Here is a 21,114-nt window from a genome sequence, read left to right as displayed (position 1 = left end):
GCTAGGGTTACTAGTGTTCAATGCCACGGATGACAATTTACTTTCAGTTAATTCAACAACAATATTTCAGACTTTTAAATGGCTCAGTGGATTTTATCGCAGTCTGTTCACCCAGTCTTCCCAGCAGCACAGGAATACTAAAGAATGCTGTAATGTAACTTGCAAGCCACAAGCTAATTTGTTAGCCTTGAGCTCACTCTCTAGCCCTGAGATAACATGCAGGCCACAATGGGGAATTCATTCATTGTCTATAAACACTTATCAAGTTCAGGGTTGCGGTGGGTCTGGAGCCAAACCTGAATCACTGGGTGCAAGGCGGCTTTTAAAATGTGCCGATATAAAGTAATGTTTTTTACTCCTGATTTTAATGCTGTTTGATATCAGTACTTTGAATACTTTTGAATAATGTTTGATATCAGTACTTTGAATACTGACATAATATGGGTCTGTGCTGTGTTTCTGGTGACTTAATAGTGCTCTTAAATGTAAGGTAGTAATATTAGCTCTATGAGTTTTTAATCTGTTGTTTCAGTGGAGTAATGAACCATTGTGAAGCCTCAGCTTGCCTGTCTTGTTAGTTGCTGAACACTGGATGGTAAGCATTTTGTTCTTTAAGTAGCCTAACATCTGTCACAGTTGCATCATTTATGTTTTGGTGATTGAAGGCTATTCTATTTTGCAGAATAGATTGTCACAGTTCATCACTATTTTTATATATTTGTTTGGGTTAGGTACATTAACATGTTTGTTATTAAAACATGATGCTATATATCCGAGTATAATATAACAAAGGTTATTTCTTTGTATTCTATAATACTGACTGAAAAAAAGGTGACCCAGGTTAGCCATATTGGCAGTGGCATCATAAGTGGTGTGAAGAATAATTAGTTTAGGTGATGAGAGCAGTTCAAAGCCTTACAGAATGCAGACCTGCACAATGCAGCTTGGTTGCTGCGTTAGCATTTTAGCACAGGCGGAGGAGAGAGAGGAGAGGAAAGGAAGGAAGGATGGAGTCAGTCTCTCTGTCCTGTCGGAGAATGCTGACAGAGGCACTGTGCCCTCAGCCTTTTACAGTGGACACGGTAAAACTGATCTCCTAGCTTCTTTCTTTTTTTTTCTTTTCTTCCCTCCCCCGCAACTTCTCTTTGTTCATATATTTTTGAACTCAGTGCCCCCATTTCCTCTACCTTTTCTCTTTTGGCATGTAGTTTTATTTACTAATTTCTATTAAGAATATGAGTTGCTGTAGAGTGAGTATCACTTTAATAAGCACGCAGCATTTTTTCCACATGATGGCATAACACTGGTGCTCCATTTTTGCTCAGTGACTTCATCCCCTTTTAAATGAAATGCTTTTGTCTGAGTGAAGAGAAGATTTGCTGACTCAAGTTAGAATGCACATAGTAGCAGCTGTTTGAAATGTGTGTGCTTAAATGTTAGCTGCTTTTTCAATTTAATATGTATGCTAATTTTCCAATTATTTCATGATTGAGTGATGACAATGAGGTTTTGAAAAAGGCAAAGCAATCAGAATGGATTGTAATTGATTATAATAAATCCTGAACACAGCTTCTCAGAGATTCCATAATATTTTGTTGCTAAAAGATCTATAAATCTTTAAAATAACAAGGTTTTTAATATGCAATACTACATTTATCAAGCTGTTGTTACAGGCATAGTTTAAGTGATAGAACTGTTTAAGATGGAGCCCTTGTCAGACTAATTGACCAGGCCAGTATGGGCAAAGCTGTTCTGTTTGTAGAGCATCTGTCAAGAGGCATTAAATATGAGGTGTGGAATGTGCATGTCCAGTGTCAAGTGTGTTCAGGGCCACGGGTCTGGCTCTGTGATGTAGCCTTGACTGTATGTAAGACCTTGCATTTTAAAATGAATACCAAATACCTCTGTTTGATTTTTTTTTTATTTTTGAATGACATTATAATGCATTGTTGGATATTGGTGATGCACTTTGTGGGATCTCCAGTTGTAATCCTTTGTAATATATGTGGATCCTTTTACTTTTCAGTCTAAATGTTGTTTACAGTTTCTTTGTTGTCAGGCAAAGTTTACTTACATAATAACATCTTATTATGAGCTAAATGGGGAATGTAGCTCCTCTTGTGATTAGAGGAATAGCTAGTTTGCTTGTCGTATGATTCTAGCGCTGGCTTCGATGGATGTCAACGTTGCCCTGGTTCAAATTGTTTTATTTTATTTTTTTAAAGAAACTTCATTAATCCTATCACTTAATAACCAAACCATTCAGCAATGAATTGCATGTGCTGTTACAGGAGACATATTAAACATTACAGAACATACAAAACATGAACTTTTTTTTAGATTAGTACAAAGTATCTTATAACACACTCCCTTGCTCAGATTTCCCACTCATTTCAGTTCTTCATAACAGTGAAGTCGCTACCACACAGCTTCAGGGTCCTGGGGTTGTGTGTTCAATTTTGGCCTTGGCTCACTGTCTGTGAGGAGTTTTTTGTGTTTTCCCAGTGCCGCGGGGGTTTCCTCCGGATTGTCCGGTTTTCTCCCACGGTCCAAAAATATGTTGTCTTGCACTGTATTGAGTTTTCAAGTTAAAAATAAAAAAAAGTGTGCTGCTCTTTGAGAAAAATAATTTATACAAAAGTATTGTATTTAAATTGCATTTAACAAAAGCCCACAATTTGATATGGCAACATTAAGTGGCTATAAGCTTAAACTGGAAAGCAGAACATGTTTAAATACAGAGATCATTCATTCATCCATTTTCTGTAACTCTTTGATCCTAATCAGGGAAAGAATAATTTTTTTACATCTCTAATGGGATAAGTTTACATGTATGGATTCTGTTTCAGCTCCTATGTCTCTCTTTATGTATTTTGACACTTTTTCTTTTTTTGCAGGCCTTGCCAGAAGATGAACGTCCTCAAAGACAACAAAGACTTGGCCTGTTTTTACACAACCAAACACTCCTGGAGGGGAAAGTAAGTTGTCTCCTTCCCTTTTTTGCCTTGTAGGCCAGCTTACTGACTGGAGTTCATGTATCTCAGCATAAGTTTGTGCTTTCAGTTCTTGCTGATTTAAATTTTTTTAAATTTAGTTTATTTTATAGCTGAATTACCTGTCTGATGTATGTCTGGGATTTGATACTAAATACCAGCTGAAAATGAAAGTGTTGAGTGTAGGCAAACACTTAACCTCCAAATAAAAAACCCTCCCTCTCATCTGAATTCTCCTTGTTTAATCCTTTGTACAGTACTACTTCCTCTAAAAGTCAAGGTTTATAAAATTCCTTGAACTGACTGCGTATAATTTTATGCTCTTAAATTAAGTTCTTTGATTTGGTTGTGTAAAATCTTATTTTGTTTTCTTCAGATGTTGAGGTTTTCTTACCTCACCCTGTTTTCACCCTCAAAACTCCAGGATGTTACTACTTATTTCATTTTTTAATTTACTGGTATTTGCCTTTATCATGAAAATCCTGATATCATCAGAGCATTAACAGCTAATTGTTGCAAGTGGGGAAAAAAACCCAAAACGTAAGGCATAATTGTATAACATTTCTCTTTTATTGTAAAATTAGGTATTGCAGAAAACCTAATTACTAACCTTTCTGGTTCACTTTTGCAGAGTTGCAACTATGTACACAGTACTTTAGTACCTCAGTTTCTTAGAATTAAGAGTGTGTGAACTGTCTGCTTTAATTTAAGGAACATTATTACTTTGTTTAAAATGAATTTGTGAAGATCTACAAGGCGTCTTACAAATAACATGGTCACATAAATTCCTCTTCATCTTCAGTCTGAAGGCACTGTGCCAAAATTCACTGATATTTGGAAGTTTTCATAATTCCTTCCACCTTCACTAAAGCCCCAGTTCAAGCTAAAAAAAAAATAAAGCCCCAAAGCCTAATGCTGCCACCACCATGCTTCATTGTGGGTTTTGTGTTCATTCTGTGATACGCAGTTGTTTTTGCACCAAATACACTTTTTGGAAATGTGGCCAAATATCTAACCTTGGTCTCATCAAACCATAATGTATTTTTGCCACATTTTGTAAATATGTAAAGAATACCAGAAGATTGTTGTCACACAGCCCGTACTTGCCAGAAATTTCTGCAGCTCCTTTCGTGTTGCCATAGATATTTTGGCAGGTCTCCCACACCAGTTTTCTTTTAGTATTTTCATCAGATTTTACAGGGGTGTTGAGTTCTTTGTAAAGCCAGTGTTGTGCCCTGTTTTATCCATTTGTTGATTACACTTTTCACTGTGACCATCTTTACTGGGATGTCTAATGCCTGGGAAACTTTTTGTACCCGTCTCCTGACTACTATTTTTGAACAATGAAATCCCTTTAATGCTTTGTAAGCTCTTTGTGAACAATGACATTTGCTGTAAGGGACAACTAAGTAAATGTCAGGGAAATCCTTCTAGAACAGCAAAACCAAACATTCGGTTAAGCAGCGTCACTTAAAACGAAAGCAGATGTGTACTGAATACTGTTTTAACATTATATTGAATGTGCTTGGTTAATTCTGAGCATAGCCACATCCCCTTTTATGAGGGCATGGAAAATTTTTCAACCACATTAGTTTAGTTTATATTTAAGTTTAATAGATGTTTTAGTTTAAATGATTTCTACTTATTTTCCCCTTTTTCCAATTTTATTTGCACTTCTTGTATGTCATATTAAAAGTGGAAACATGTATCTGAAATTAAATAGTTTTTTTTGTAAATAAATAAAAAAGTCATAAAAAATGGCTTTTTAATAGAGGTGTGTAGACTCTTTATATTTACTGTTGGTGCAATTTATAGTTCTGGTTTCTAGTTCTTTTAGCCCCATTTGTCATTGTTATTCAACGGTCGGTGGAGGCCAACAAAGTTCACTACAGAGCTACTACAGAGTTCACCAAAATGGTAAGGATTACTGTCAACCAAACCATTTTCATTTTATTACGGGTGTTTCCTTACCTTAGGGATGCCCTGAATTAATTAACCAACAGCTCATAACTTGTTAGGACATAGGCAGTGCATATGTTCTTATAGGGAGAAGCTTAGTGGGAGAGGAATGGTCTTGAGTTATTGAATGTTTGCTATTTGACTTAAAACATATATACACCTAAGGAGTCTCTGTGATCCTGGGAAATGATTTCTCATGGCCTTGTTCCATTAAGATGTCCATTAACTGTGCTATGGTTAATGCAGTGCCTTTTGAACGGGCCTAATGCAGCTAGATATCCTGTTTCATGTCTGTTTGAAGTATCCGGGCTTGCCAGAGTGAGTTATCACTTTAGCTGGTGGACATAAGAGCATAGGGAGATGTGCTTTGATGTGATGTGGGAGAAAACAGAGAGACGTACATCAGTGGAGTTGCGTTTCGTTTTCAAGGGGTAAACTGAATTAATACATTTCCTTATACTTTATTTCCATACAATCATAGGATCTACAATTCAGATATTTTCAGAACTGGCCTTCTTAGATTTGACAATTTCATTTTTTTATTTTTAAAATAGTATTTGAATTCACATAATTTTAGTGTTTATTGCTATACTAAACATAACATAACGGTTTGATTTGGCCGTCTGCTTCCATGCATTTCTCTTTATCTTTTGAGACATCAGAGATGGATGAGAGTAAATGCAACACTCATAAAAAGAAAGTGTTGCTTTTGCCAGGCTTCATTGGTAGCTGCATAATTGTTTTACAGAATCTGATCTTCCTACGTACATTTTGTCAAAAACCAGATGACTAATAACTAAATGTTACTAACTGTATTCCTTAAGAGAGGAAAAAAAGAGTTTAATACTCCTTCTGCGGCTTATCTTGCTTTTCATAGCCCTTCATACGAGTGACTTCAGGCTGCACAAATGTGCAGATCTCTTGTGAATTAGAAAATATGACTCAAGCGTAGTTTTGCCAAGTGATTCATGAGGGTTTTAATTAATTAATTAATTTATTTTTTCTTTGTGTTCACTGTAACATTTAGACTTTTCTGTTCATCTGTTCCCTCCTGGAATATTGTAGTGTTTTGATAATTACATGGTCACAACTTTCAAAGGGGACATATTACATCCGGTTTCCACACGTTAATACAGCTGCCTAATTTTGAACATGGTCTAAACACACTTTGGTCAAAATATCACAAGGTTCAAACAACACTGCACAGTTCTGCCCCTGTCTTTACTGTGTGTAGTGTATGTATTCTTCTTGGCTTTTTAATTAAGTTTCCACTGCACTTGTTGGGGGCGAGGGTGTGTTGGTGGGTTACGGGTGCCTGCCAATGCTGCTAAATAAAATCTATAGGAAACACTATACTGAAATATTGAAAATGGTTTTAAAAACCATGTAATTGTTATTGTGACATTTATATCGATTTTGAATTATTTTGCAGCCCTAGTTTTAAGGCATTTTGACTTTGTTGTCTTTCTTTCCTGTTCTATTTTTACCCATATTTAATCAGTACACTTATTATAATCTCAGGCCTTTAATATTATTATTTGTCAATAATTTGCCTACTCGTTTCGTCTTCTATATATATTATTTCTGGTTAATAAATGGAATTATTTATTTTTGATTTTGTACTGAATATAAAACACTTGGATGATATCACTGCTTAACAGTCCACAGTGAGATACATTAAGGTGGTGTGTTGGGCTGTGGATGAATCTTAATCATAACTGACCCTGTGAGGGCTTGTTTTCTTTTGGGGAAAGCCCATGAATTCTGTGGGGAATAAGCGTTTGGAAGACTTTAAAATAGCAAATGGAATTTTTTTCTGAGCCTTGTGAGTAGAAATGTACAGTTCCACAATGAGGTTTCTGTATACTGCTTAATATGGAATACTACGGAAAAAATACTATTATTGACAGGGAAATCTGCAGCGATATCAGGTTTTTAGTGTTGTGTGCCTACCAGATTGTTTATTCATACAGGGATTCTCTGCTTTAATGAAGCTTGGGGAACACAGAAGCAATAATAAATCTCTGAAGTGCTGCAGCCATTGATATGCTAAGCTTTGGCTGCTAGTTAGATCCCTCTTTCCCCATGCAAACCAGTCCATAGCAGTGGTGGGTACCACTTGATTGAAAGCTAGTTTCAGGCTTTCACATGTACTTTTTTTAGACCAAAATTGAGCAGGCGTTCTGAGCTTTAAAGAAACTGTTCCGTCTTTCACAAGGTAATGGAATAGAAATGCCTGTAGCCTGCGCTTAATTATCTGTGACCTTCTCCATCCTCCTTTCTCCTGTGTGAACACACTTTAATCACCAGTCGTCTTCATATATAGGACATCATATTACTTGTCTGGGGTCATCTGTAGTCTGATACCTGAAGAGGATAGACATTTTACATAATAGATTTTTGCTAATTGTTCCCAAGCTGCAGAAAGGTCTGTGTGCTTTTCATTCAGCAGCTTTACTGGTATTTCCCAATTCCTTGCTCCATTTGCAAGTATGTAAATTCTTAACAGTTTGAGACACATCTGTCAGCTTTATAATTTTACTAGTGAATCCATATTTTTATCTGCAATCTTTGCAGAGTTGCAATGTCTCTTGCTTTGCATCGGTGTGTGTCTCTGGGTGTCTGAGTAAAAGATGATAAATGTCTGAGGCACTAAATTATTAACAAGCCATGCGACAAGGTCCAAGAAGCCTCTAAGTGTCAGCAAGGTCACGCAGTGGAGGAGCGTGGACCAGAGTGTTTGGAGAAACAATACAGTCCTGAAATTAGGACATACTGTTTTGTGGTTTTCCTTTACAAAAACACTAGAGGAGCTGAGGATATAGTTTGAATGAGTTAGAAAGAGGGATGGAATGAGAAGGGAGTGGCTAGAGAATAAATGGGCCAACATAGTCTAAAGCAAACTGCAGATCAGTGTTTCAGACCTCTTTAGATTACAGCCTGTTGAAAACATGAGACACCCCACACATAATGACTTTTGTCACAGATTTGTCGGTGCTTCATCGTTGTTGGTCCTCGGAAGTCCCCACTCTGCACGATCCGCCCTGAATGAAACACCACGTTTTCCTATTACACGCACCAACAGATAGTTGCGCTCCTCAAAACCTCGCAGGAGTTTCTCAGAAAATGCTACAGCCAGAGAACAGGCGAGAGTTTCTCACACACTAGGGCTCTGTCCAAAACAGAAAGTAGCAGACACCTTGTGCTCTTGTTGCTTCACAAGGCAACATTTTGAAATGAAGCTATTAGTAACTGTGTCACGTATTAGAGCATTTAATATTTCAGTGCGTTGCCAGGGCACCTGTACACTAATGCTCCCTTGCCAGAATAATTACAACTTTAAAGCAAAAACCACCTGCTGCTAAATAAACAAGCTTTAAATACAGACATGACTCTGCCCCTTCCTCCCTCAGAATACTGCCACTCTGCTCATTTCAGACACAGCCTAAACAAATACACTGGATGGCGGTGAAATGACCCCAGCTTGAATCTCATTGGTTTATCGTCTTTCAGGCATGACCTTAATGTGGCGTTTCACACCCGAGAATCAGCGTCCACCCCACGGTACAGGATTCTGTGTTGTAAATATTGAACATGTTTCATATTTAAGATTCACAATCGGGGCAGCCCCAGCTGCACTGGGGTAAGATTAAAGGAGTAAAGATTGGGTTATAGACTCCCCACACGATAGGATAATCTGGGAAGATAATCCTTTATGAACACCCCAAAATTGGCAGACCTCTTGATAGTTTGGAGGACTGAATTGGCCTCAAAATCGGCCCAATTATTGTGTAGTGCGGGCCAGGCTTAAAGCATATTGTCCTTTTCTTTTTCATCTGAGTGACTGTTCTTGCACATTGTTAAATTATTGTTAAAGCTGATGTTCAGATATTCTTTGCTTAAAACGATAGTGAAGTTCCAATATCAGCACAAAGTAACAACAGCCACAAATGGCATTTCTGAAAAGGTACAATCTGAGAGGACAAGTAATGACAATTTGAACAAAAACAAATCAGTGTTTTTAAATTTTGAATGCCATTTCTGCATCAAAATGAAAGGGTGACAAGCCACATCTGTGAGAAATTGTGTCGGAAAAAAGGAACTGAATATGTCCTAGATCTTGCAGGGCAAAACGAATCTTAACTCATTCTAATCATTACATCACTATTTCCGTTTTTAAACTTGCTCTCTTTTCTGACACAACCAGAACTGTTTTTCAGATTAGTTGCTAGTAGTGGTGCTCTACTGTCTGCCGAAAGGACTGCTGACTACTGTAACGTCATATTATCACTACTTACTCTAATCCTGTGAGCAAATCAATGCCATGTATACATCTGAATGTTGACATGGGTTTTGTTTTGGTGTTTGCCATGAGCTGAACAATGTGTGAGATGAGATGTTGTTTACCATTTCACCATGAGTCAATGTACTTGCTGACATTTGTGAACATAGTGCACAATATTCTTTGGTGCAGCAGTAGTAGTCATGCAGCCTTGAATTCTAAATGGCCATAGACTAGACCATAGAATATCACATTTGACCATGCATAGCCTGAAGGAATTCTGTTACATAATTCTGAGAGATTATCAAAGAGGTGTTTAATCTAAAAAGACACTGGACGTCTCCTTTTGTTTAAAAAGTCTAAGAGGTGGATACAATCTGTGAATCTTTGCCTTGCTGCATTGCTGTGTCTTGTTTGTGTAAGAGATTGAAAGAATTACAATTCTTGTACACATGACATTGTTGATATTTCTATTTTAAGCTGTAATGCAGCCTCTCCTTTCACCTGCAGAACTGGTGTTGTCTGTTGGAATGACGTCATGTTTGCCATTTAAACTAAATTTAGGTAATAGTTGCTCGCAGCTGTGTGATTGTTATCGTGTTACACCTCTAATTAGCTTTCTAAGTTTCACAATCTTGGCAGTTGGTTTCGAAATTATTTGATTGGATTTCTCGTTTTATGTATTGCAGTCTAAAGAGCTCTAATGATATTTTTAATACATTTTTTTTTTGGACACAGAAACATTCCAAATTGTCAAAACAAATTATTGCAAAGTCACTTGTCCTTGTGAAAAGTGATGATCTTGACAACATTGTAGCGCATTCATAAACAATACAAGGATGCAGAAGTTTTGTGCAAAGCCGACATTTCCACAAATCGTTCTAATAAATTACTATATTTTTATTGTATTGCTTCAGGTTCTGACAGAACAGAAGTTTTCATTTTATTGTTACCTGTTTTGTTACCTCTAATATAGAAAGTGAATGGGAACTGTAAGCTTGTGTGCATGTCTAGTTTTGCATGCCTACAGCAGTTCCAGAGTTTGTTCCATGTTTTCATGCCTGCATTACTTCTGACAGGATAGTTTTCCCTTGGAAAAGAGCTACACTTCCATTTGCATGTGGATGTGGCCTCACATGTCTTTTCTTTGGTGAATTGTAGTTGGAGCTTATGAACGTAAAGCCTTTAGTTAGCCAAACTCTTGAGATGTATCTACATTTATCTGTTTTTGGACCAGACTAAGTGACCATATGAGATGTAGATTTTTATACATCCCGGCTTAGCTTTTATGTTTGTTTTAATTAGGGCCTGTTCTATATGTTGTTAGCTTTGCTGTAAGTTTATTTTGTTTATTTTGAAAGTTTAACGTTGGGAGTCTTTATGGTATTTACCTTTTGTAAAGTTAAGTTCACATGGCACACACAGACACTCACATACATTTTTTTTACAGTGGATATTTTAAGCCCTTAATTTTGTCAGTGACATCTCTGCATGAGCCTTTGTCTACATTTAAATTATTTTCATACTCTGATCTGCTTGGCTAGTGGGTGTCTGGTATAAAGAAATATTATCGTAGAGCGGTTTATTTTTTCCCCATTAGCTATCTATTTCTGTACTTGCTTTCTCTTCTTCGTCTCTTCCTCTCCTTCAGTCCTCTTTGTCTGAGCTGTAGTGACATTTTGGTGGCTCAGCCAGTGGAACGAGACATGGGAGTCCTCTTTGTTAGAAAAGAATTTGAATGGGGTGTTACATTTTCTTTTTTCTGAAACTGAGACACACACACACATCTGATGTTTTTCACACAGGATATCCTTCACCTCTCACACGCGTGCATCAACAAACACCCCATCCTAATGAATCAAGATGAATCAAGAACAGTTTCACTTTAATTAAGTTCGGTTAGATTCATCATGACAAACCCCTTTGCCCTTTTTCATAAAGTATTCACCAAGACATTTTGTCAGAAACTGACTACTGTTTTTTTTTCCAGTGTGGATGCTGTTTAAGTTGTGATGTTGACCTGAATATTGATAAAAATATTTTAAATAATACTGTGCATGAATAATATGTGTATATATAAAACTGTTGCATAATGCTGTTTATTACATTTTTGTATCTGTCTAGGTATAAGCGAGTTTTCTCTGTGGGAACAAATGGCATCACCACATACAACCCTACCACATTAGAAGTTACAAACCAGGTATGATAATGTGTGATATACACGATTACAGATGAAATATTGGGCAAAATACTGCTTATTAGTCCTTATTACAATATTAGCCCCTTTGATACTGAGACCCATTCCAAATAGATTCAGATAGATTTAAAAACTAAGGTCTGTGTTTTGTCTTGTCTTATGTCACTGAAAACCCTCTCCGAGGCGGACATTGTTGAAATTTCGGATGTCACATTTTCTTTTTCATGTGTACGAGGAAAACTCAGCTTTGCCTGTCTCTGGCTGAAATACAAACAGCTCCTCCCTCCCTATGTAGTGAATTACAGAAGTCATAAAACTGCAATGTACACATGCGGGATAGCACCAGATTTCAGATTTCCACCTATGAATGAATATAAACGATGTTGTATTAGAGATATATAATGCATTATTAAGATTTATGTTAATTAAATGCATGATTTAAGCAGTGCACTACATAAGGACTGTAGGGTGATCTGGGATGAAACCTCTTTCATGCAGATGGGGCCTGAGTATGTTTCAGGCAACAGCATGAAAATAAGTGCTTGGTATCATGCACAATTGTGCGCAATTTTACTTTTTAAATGCCTGTGACTGCTGTGTAACCGGGTGTGCTACATTGCCTCCTACAGTGGCCTTATGGAGATATTTGTGGCATCTCTCCTGTGGGAAAAGGCCAGGGCACGGAGTTTAACCTCACCTTCCGAAAGGGCAGTGGGAAGAAGTCAGAGACGCTGAAGTTTTCAACTGAACATCGCACAGAGCTGCTGACGGAGGCATTGGTGAGAGGCAGAACCTCTTGATTATCATGGATTGACTTATCTCTTCTATATTTTGTGTTTGTCTGATAACTCTTTCTGTTCTACAGAGATTCAGAACAGACTTTTCTGAGGGAAAGATAACTGGAAGAGTGAGTATTATATTGTTTTTTTACAAATAGCTTTTTTTATATTTATATTCAGATCTCTGAAATAACAACCAGTATTCCACACACCCAATAGCTGTGAAAAAGATGTGACATGATTAATGTTGGGATCTTAATAGTTGGCTCAGAAATAAAAGATGCCCTGTGTGTGTTTACAGATAAAGCGTACTAATGCCATGTTAATTTATGGACATAATAATGAGCCCTCTGTATCTAAGATGTTGTGATTGTTTCATATATATTCATCGTGTTAAGCTACAGTCATATTAATCACTGTCATTGCATCTGCTATATGTTAGCTTATTTTTCATTGAGATTTACTTACACAGACATCACTGAGCAGTGTCTTTTCCTGTGTGCTTTCATCCTCTATAAGTTTTTAATTTGTGTAAAAGCAGAAGTTCTGCTTTCTTAATGTTTAGATGTAATAGTAGGTGGGCTAAAGGTCTAGCTGTCCGAACAAACATGAATATTGTCACTACCTTGTTTTCCCAGCGTTACAATTGTTACAAGCATCACTGGAGTGACACACGGAAGACAGTGGGCTTGGAAGTGACACCAGGGGGCATTGACCAAATTGACCCCCACACCAACCGGGTCATCTGTTCCTATGACTACCGTTCCATTGAGGGCTTTGCTGAAGTGTCTGACTACCAAGGGGGCTTCTGCATACTTTACGGAGGCTTCAGTAGACTGGTGAGTGCACGTGCTGGTCAGTGTGTTGCATCAAATATGCTTTTATATATTTTTAAATGAAATAATGAGGTTAACGCATTTAACAAGTAATGTTTGCATTTTTTTTAATAGCTAGCAAGAGAAAAGTAGTAAAGTTCAGATGCCAAGTACTGCATTCAAACATTAAATGTGTAAGTGGACTCTGAGGTGTAGGCTGTATTCATATTGTAGGTCAATTTTCTAGGTCTGCACCAAACACATTTTTACGATTTGGTCCAGATTTGCTTATTGATTTGGTTCATACTGTGTTCATTCTTGAAACAAACCGCACGAGAGTTGAATTGAAATGAACCGAGACCCATCTGATCAGTTGGTCTCTTTCGGCTTGTTTGTCGCACACCAGAGTTCGAAAGAAAGCTTTCATATTTGGTCTCATGCAGACTGCGCTAACTGAGCAATCACAGCAGGATTCTAGTCAAACCAAAGCTGACAAGTAAGACACACTTGCATACAAATATTAGAACTCAACTCTCATTCTTCATCTGTGTTTCTCTTTGTCTGTCTTAATATTATGCCCTTCTTTAGCACCTGTTTGCATCAGAGCATCGTGAAGAAATCATCCGCAGTGCAATTGAACATGCTGGGAACTTTATCGGGATCATGCTTCGTCTCCGAAAGGATCCTCTGACCTTTGAGGGCTTTGTCAGTGAGAGGCTCGGCAAATATGCCTCAGACGAGAGCATCACCTCACTTGCAGAGTTTGTCGTACAAAAGATCTCCCCAAGACATGTGGTGAGACCACACACACGCGCGCACACATTCTGATTGCATAAGAGATAATATTTACATTTCAAATTCTAATGTCAAGATTTTCATAAATTTCTCTTCCAAAAGTTGTTACTTTAGTTTACTGGTGTTCCTGATGCACCAAGAAGTCAAACTATGAGACAGAAAAAGGATGCATTTTTAATATTGATTTAATCTGTTAATGGATCGAATTATTTTGCTATCGTGGTTTTGTGTGTCTTTCTTAGGAACCTGTGAAGAGAATCCTGGCCCTTACAGAGACTTGTCTGGTGGAGAGAGACCCTGCTTCATACAACATTGTCACCATAAAACCATTTGAAGAGGTCAGGCAATGTTCATTATTTATTTCAAATGAGATAAATGTAAGTATATATAGTGAAACCTTGACTTATGAGTGAATCAGCGTAGGAATTTTCAGACATACAAGCTGCCGCTTGATTTTAATTTTTTTTTTATATTTATTTTTTGCTTTTTTCGTTTATGCCGCGAGCCGAGATGTGAGTTACGAGTGTGCGAGTTTATGCAACCCAGCACTAGGTAGCCCAGCGAGCATTCCGTTCACTTGGTCATCTTGCCGTGCAAGCACCTCTGTCATATCGCTGTTTATTGTAGCATTAAGTGTGTAGTGAGTACATTAAATTAAGCGATAGAGCAAGAAAAGAAAAACTCCTCTACTTCTGCCAGCATCTTTGTCTGATCTTTAAGGTAAATACACGTAATAGAACCAGTTTCCATCTTTACATTCTTATTTATTATGTATTTTTTTATACATTTTTTGATATTTATAATTTACATACATATTAAAAACACCTAACAAAAAAATTGATATGACTTTTAGGGGGCTGGACGGATTAATAGCATTTCAGTTCATTTTAATGGGGGAATTTAATGTGATATAAGAGCAAATTGAATTACGAGCTCGGTCACAAAACGAATTAAACTCATAAGTCAAAGTATTACTGTATATATGTGTGAACATACACACACACACACACACACACAAAGTACCAGTTAAAAGTTTAGACATCATGTCATTAGTCATTGGTGGTATGCGGCTATTCACTGTAAAGGACTGTGTACCAGCCCAACCTCTGCACAACCCAAGTTATGATCTCAAACACATTAAGAAGGCGAACGGTTCTACAAATTAACTCTTGATTAGGCCACAGCTGTTCACTGAAAACCATTCCAGTTGACAACCTCATGAAGCTGATTGAGAGAACGCCAAAGGTGTGCAAAGCTGTCATCAAAGCAAAAGGTGGCTACTTTGAAGAATCTAAAGTATAAACCATATTCTGGTTTAACACTTTTTTTAGTTTAATGTTTTCCGCACATTCATTTACAATGTAGAAAACAATAAAAATCAAAGAAAAACCATTGAATTAGATGATGTCCAAACTTTTGACTGGTACTGTGTGTGTGTGTGTGTGTGTGTGTGTGTGTGTGTGTGTGTGTGTGTGTGTGTGTGTGTGTGTGTGTATGTATGCAAAGATTAAAAATTCAAGCCTTGTTTAAGTTAAGTTCATACTGCAGCCTTAAATATTAGTTTGCAGTACATCATGCAGTGAAACCACTACCGAGTTGTACAGAGAGAATGTAAATATCATAATAATGAGAAGGCTGATGTAGTGTTGGTGCTCCTACAGGTATTTGCTCTGATTTGTGATGGAGAAAACCCTCAGGTGTTCACTGTAGAATTCATCAGGGGACAGATACGAAAGTACTGCTCCACAGAAAGGTAATGTCATGTACACACACACACACACACACACACACACACACACACACACACACATAGCTTAGATAGTATTCCTGTATGTATTATATATAATATGTTTTTTTTTCCTTGTCACAAGTAATGAAACTCCTCTTTTCCTGGCTGGATTGCTCACTGTGACATGACAGTTGGCTTTAGACCAATTTAAATCCTTTTGTTGCCAATCTGCATGCAATATAAAAGTGCATTTTAAGAGTTTGTCCTTATGTTGTCTTATATTTTAAAAAAAGAGTGAATCTCTTATCTCTCAATAATCCCTTCTCTTTTGCTTCCTATAGGGACTCTCTTTTGGCAAGTCTTTTGGATGGGGTGAGGGCTTCAGGTAACAGGGATGTGTGTGTTAAGATGGCCCCTACACAAAGAGGTCAGCGCTGGGGGCTCCTCAGCATGCCTGTCGATGAAGAGGTTGAAAGCTTACACCTCAGATTCCTTGCTGCTCCACCGAGTACGTACAGCAGCCCTGTAATCTCCAGGATCACAGATACTCAGTACTGTTTTGTGGGGATTTTTAACCATGCTCATAATCCATATTTGGTTGTGTCTGTCTGCATAGAATTTACTTTCTTTTCGGTTAACAGTTTGACTCAAAAGAAAATTAATGCATAATTATGTTTTTGTTGTTCAAAGTTTAATAAAAATTAAGTGTACTGTCATATTTCAGATAAAACTGCTGTGGTTTTCATATAGAAACATTTTTTCCCTTTAATGAAAAAGATGTGTTTGACATATTTATGTATTGTTTTTTTCTTCTCTTAGATGGCAATTTTTCAGACGCAGTGTTTAGGTTTAATGCTAACATCTCCTACAGTGGAGTTCTGCATGCTGTCACTCAAGATGTAAGTGTTCTCTGTTTGGTATCTGTTGGTCTTAATTGAGTCTGTCATGGAAGATGTAGTAAAATAGTGCTTAGATATGGGATGATGTTGAAAGAATGAAGAGTTATGGACCCTGAGCAAAGTTTGCAAAAACACGGCCTGCTGGTAAACAACTTAGCCGATCAAAGTAAAATTTTAAAATGCTAGAATTTTGTAGGGGGAAAAAGGATTTTTCTCAGTTACCTATGCACTACAGCTGCTGTGTTCAAATGATGTAGTAGGGCAGGGCAGTTAATCGAAAAATTAATCGAAATTGGCATTCAGATCTTCTACTTTATATAATCTGGTCTATATCGATTATATTGATTATTTTTAATATGTCCCCACTGCATGTTCATGTACTGTCCCTTTAAAACCATAAAACCATGCTGTAGTCACATGATTCTATCCCCTATCTGCTACATGGAAGCAACCTAAAATCAGAGGCCAACCAATGGACTTGAGGAGTTCATACCAAAGAAAAATACCTCGTCTGTAGTTTGGACGTGCTCTGTTTTGACTATAATTAAGACAACACTGAACAAAAAGAAGTCAAATGTAAACACTGTAAAATAACAGCGTTTCAGGGACCAAAGCGCAATCACACACCAAACATAAACAGTGCTCACAAAACAATAGAGGAACAAGTTCCTAGTAACTGTAGAAAAAATTTTCCAGCTTTAATACTAGAGCATATTTACAGGGCAAGCCTCGTCACAGAACTATTAGGGTCAAAAATACAAAATAACAAAATAATCGTTCATTAACTGTAATCGTGGTAAAATGTACAATTTATCGTGATATTGATTTGTGCTCATATCGCTATGCCGTAGTACAATAAAATGTTTGGATATTTTCTTTCTCATTTTTACAGGGTCTTTTTTCAGAGAACAAGGAGAAACTGATCAACAATGCCATCTTGGCCTTACTGTCTCAAGAAGCTGAGCTAGCAGGGCCTAACGCTGATCTGGAGGCCCAGTTTCAGGCCATTCGGCGCCTGGTTGCCTCTAAAGCTGGCTTCCAGGCCTTCACGCAACTTCCCAAGTACGTCAAGCTGTCTTAAGATGTGTTTAAATGTGACAGACTCCTGGAGGATCAAAACATGTCAGTGCTGAGTGTTTTCCAAATGCTGATTCTGACACATGGAGGCCTTGGTAAATATGCATTGAATTGTGTGTTAAGTCAGGAATGCACTGAGGTCTGCTCAGTGCTCTGAGCCCTCTGGGTGTGGAGTCTGACACCTCTGCTTTAAAGAGTTCATCCAGAAGGTTAACACCCATTACAGTGAACATGTGAATAATGTGTAACCTTAATATCATATTGCCCACTCTTAATATTGTTCATGCAGTAAGGCTGGCTTGAGGTGTTAAATTATTCAGGTATTGGTTACTCACTCTCAGATTTGCTTCGTTATTTTTTATTTAGTATTCAGAGACATTGTTTAATACTTTATACCCCAACAGAATTTGTTTGGACAGCATGATTTTATTCATCTACGTGAAAAGCATTTTTAACCTACAGTTGTGAAACTCTCTAGAACAGCTTTGTTTTTTCCACTTCTTGTACTATCCTTGTGCTTATTACCTTTTTGGGTTTTATTGTTTTTGTTCTTTTACTTTCCACTCTGTCCATTTCTCTTTCCACATTATTCTACATTTGCTCTCTCTGTGCTGCTTCTCTGGTGCTTTGTCTGTGTTTTTACTAAAGCTGCTCTGCTCTTCTAAGGTCTGTTCAAGTGGCAGGACCTGAACAAAAAACGTAATTATGAGTGCATATATCTCAGTGTATCCCTCTTCTTGCACCTCAGAGCTGTCTGCCTGTTTTGGTGATCCTATGTAGCAGTCCATTTTTTTTCCATATCATTTAAATTCTAATTTCTCTCTCTTTTTTTTTTTTTTTTTTTTTTATCTGTTTTTATTTCCTAATTCATAGCTGATTTCTATCTCTGTTTGCTCTTTCTCATATATCTTGACTCTTTCTTCATGGGGTCACTGAGATGTATGAAGGGTCTGTGCGTCTGTACTGGATTCGGTTCCTGTCCAGACAATGAATCGTTGTGTATAACTCCATACTAAATACAGCCCAAACATGTTTTTTGGGCTGTCATTTCTTTATTTCAATTAATAATTTTCCAAAAAGACCCTCTTTAAAAAGTGTGTGTGTGTGTGTTTTTTCCAGGTTCAGGGAGAAACTGGGTGTAAAGACTGTGAAGGCACTGAAGAGGAACAACAATGGAGTAACACATGCTGCTATAGACATGCTCTGTGCCCTTATGTGTGTAAGTCACTAACCAAATTAAATTAAGTACTCCCCTGGTGCAATGCTATGTAATCTATGTGAAAGTGCTTTTCTATAATATACAAAGACTGTTAGCATTTTAATGAGGACAGCTGCCATGTTCCATCTTTCTGTTTCTATTACAGCCAATGCATGATGATTATGACTTGAGGCAAGAGCAGCTGAACAAGGCATCACTGCTCTCCTCCAAGAAGTTCCTGGAGAATCTTCTGGAAAAGTTTGTCAGTAATGTGGTATGCAGTGGGCAATGTTGGGGTAGTTTAACATGTACATAAATACATACATACATACAAACATATATCATAACAAAGTAGAAACAATTGGGAACGACAGCAACTCAGCCACAAAGTGGTAGGTCACATAAAATGGCAGACCTAGAGCAATAGAGATGTGTTCTCGAGGGTGACGAATCATCCTTCTCTGTCTGGCAGTCTAATGGATGGGCCTGGGCTTGGCGGTTGCCAGGAGAACGGTACTTGTCTGACTGCAATGTGCCAAGTGTAAAGCTTGGTGGAGTGGGAATTATGATGTGGGGTTGTTTTTCAGGAGTTGGGCTGGGCCCCTTTGGTCCAGTTAAATGAACTCTCAACTTGGAGGGGTTTTTCTTTGGGGATAGCTTCTTTCTTTACCAACATGACTGCCCAAAGCAAGGTCCAAAAAGACATGGATGGACAAGTTTGGTTTGGAAAAACTTGACTGGCCTGCACAGAGCCCTGACCTCCGCCCAATAGAACAACTTTGAAATTAATTGTAGCGCAGACTGCAAGCCATGCCTTCTCATCCAACATCAATGTCTGACCGCACAAATACGCTTCAGGAACAGTGGTCAAAAATTCCCATAAACACATCCTTAAACCTTGTGGAAAGCCTTCCCCTGAAGAGTTGAAGCTGTTATAGCTGCAGAGGGCTATATGAAATCATATGGGTTAAGAACAGGATGTCAATGGCAGTGTCACTGCAGCACTTTTAGATTCATGATGATAATTTGCCAGTCAGCTGGCATTATTGGTGAAGCCAACGGTTGAACATGTATGTGTATTCATACACTCTTTTCCTTGTGAATTTGGCTCTTGTTTTCCCTCTTTCACTTCATCTCCTTTTCTCTTCCACTTTCTTTCCAGGATCATGGTACAGGTGCTTTAGTCATCAGTTCACTACTGGACTTCTTGACTTTTGCCCTCTGCGCACCCTACAGTGAGACGACTGAAGGACAGCAGTTTGACATGCTGCTGGAGATGGTAGCCTCCAATGGAAGAACGCTCTTCAAACTCTTTCAGGTCAGCTGTCAAATGGAGAAAGTCAAATGTTTAGATGTTGTACTAATGGAAATATATTTGTTCCAATTCTGCTATGTGTATTATCCTGATATTCCTTTAATTCTGCAGCATCCCTCCATGGCTATAGTGAAGGGAGCAGGCCTAGTTATGAAGGCAATAATTGAGGTGAGATTGTGTTCACTTTTAGAGTGATATGGTGTGATGTTCATGTAATTTATGTAAGTATGTATTTGTGTTTAGGAGGGTGATAAGGAAATAGCCACAAAGATGCAAGATTTAGCACTAAGTGAAGGTGCCTTACCCAGGCATCTCCACACTTCAATGTTCACTATCAGTGCTGATCAGAGGATGCTTACCAACAGGTAAGAATTGAACTCAAATGTAAAAAAAAAAAAATAAATAAATAAATAAATACAATGTATGTGTGTGTAATGACAGTAACTGTTATTTCCTTATTTGGACTTTAAGCAAATAAGGAACTCCAAACAAAACATATGAACTGGTTTCATACTGCCCTTAGGAGGGGGATTCAGTTCAGATGTTCAGTTCTCCTGTTTCTGACCTCAATCTATTGTCAAAAATGGCTGATTTGCATATCAAAATCCAATAGTGCATTTATTGTTTATTTAGGTTTGAAAGTATCTATCTGTATCTGTATCTCTGTGCATATGTGTTTATTTATTTATTTGTTTATTTATGTATGAATGTGTATGTATGCATTTATTTATTTTACAGCTATTCACATGTCAAATTTCAGACACTGTAATTTTGTATGATGATGCTGTGTCCATAACAGTGATATGTGATGTGTACCCTGGTTGTACCTGAATCGGCTGATGCATACATTGTTGAGGACCACATGATCTGAATCAAACGTGTGATTGTTCTTCTGTTGCAGACAGTTGAGTCGACATCTTGTGGGTTTGTGGACAGCGGAGAACCCTGTCGCCATGAATCTGCTCAAGAGAATTTTGGTGAGAATTCACAGCTGCTCTATCTCTTTGTTTACTAAGTTTGGGCTGAAAAGGAACCGTTTAAGAGTGGGGAACTGAGGGCTGGAGTCTGGTTTGGTA

General features: G+C 37.7%; 1 protein-coding gene across 6 annotated transcripts in view; it reads left to right on the top strand.

The window, feature by feature from the left end:
- Positions 1 to 21,114, top strand: part of LOC136669149 (dnaJ homolog subfamily C member 13) — a 50,175-nt gene that overhangs the window by 7,322 nt on the left and 21,739 nt on the right. For 3 of the 6 annotated variants that reach the window (XM_066646786.1, XM_066646785.1, XM_066646789.1), the window contains exons 2-19: positions 2,898 to 2,978; positions 11,359 to 11,434; positions 12,061 to 12,210; positions 12,297 to 12,338; positions 12,849 to 13,049; positions 13,614 to 13,820; positions 14,063 to 14,158; positions 15,482 to 15,573; positions 15,891 to 16,057; positions 16,369 to 16,448; positions 17,341 to 17,510; positions 18,192 to 18,224; positions 18,645 to 18,744; positions 18,890 to 18,997; positions 19,886 to 20,041; positions 20,150 to 20,206; positions 20,282 to 20,403; positions 20,940 to 21,015. In XM_066646786.1, coding sequence (XP_066502883.1) covers positions 2,911 to 2,978; positions 11,359 to 11,434; positions 12,061 to 12,210; positions 12,297 to 12,338; positions 12,849 to 13,049; positions 13,614 to 13,820; positions 14,063 to 14,158; positions 15,482 to 15,573; positions 15,891 to 16,057; positions 16,369 to 16,448; positions 17,341 to 17,510; positions 18,192 to 18,224; positions 18,645 to 18,744; positions 18,890 to 18,997; positions 19,886 to 20,041; positions 20,150 to 20,206; positions 20,282 to 20,403; positions 20,940 to 21,015 — 2,001 coding nt within the window. In that variant the 5' untranslated portion in view covers positions 2,898 to 2,910. The remainder of the gene's footprint in view (positions 1 to 2,897; positions 2,979 to 11,358; positions 11,435 to 12,060; positions 12,211 to 12,296; positions 12,339 to 12,848; positions 13,050 to 13,613; positions 13,821 to 14,062; positions 14,159 to 15,481; positions 15,574 to 15,890; positions 16,058 to 16,368; positions 16,449 to 17,340; positions 17,511 to 18,191; positions 18,225 to 18,644; positions 18,745 to 18,889; positions 18,998 to 19,885; positions 20,042 to 20,149; positions 20,207 to 20,281; positions 20,404 to 20,939; positions 21,016 to 21,114) is intronic. The other 3 variants (XM_066646790.1, XM_066646788.1, XM_066646787.1) reach the window with 1 other exon arrangement.

The sequence above is a fragment of the Hoplias malabaricus genome, chromosome 1 (assembly GCF_029633855.1).
Source record: "Hoplias malabaricus isolate fHopMal1 chromosome 1, fHopMal1.hap1, whole genome shotgun sequence".
Taxonomy (NCBI): domain Eukaryota; kingdom Metazoa; phylum Chordata; class Actinopteri; order Characiformes; family Erythrinidae; genus Hoplias; species Hoplias malabaricus.
The sequence above is the reverse complement of the archived record's forward strand: the minus strand, read 5'-3'. Positions and strand labels throughout refer to the sequence as shown.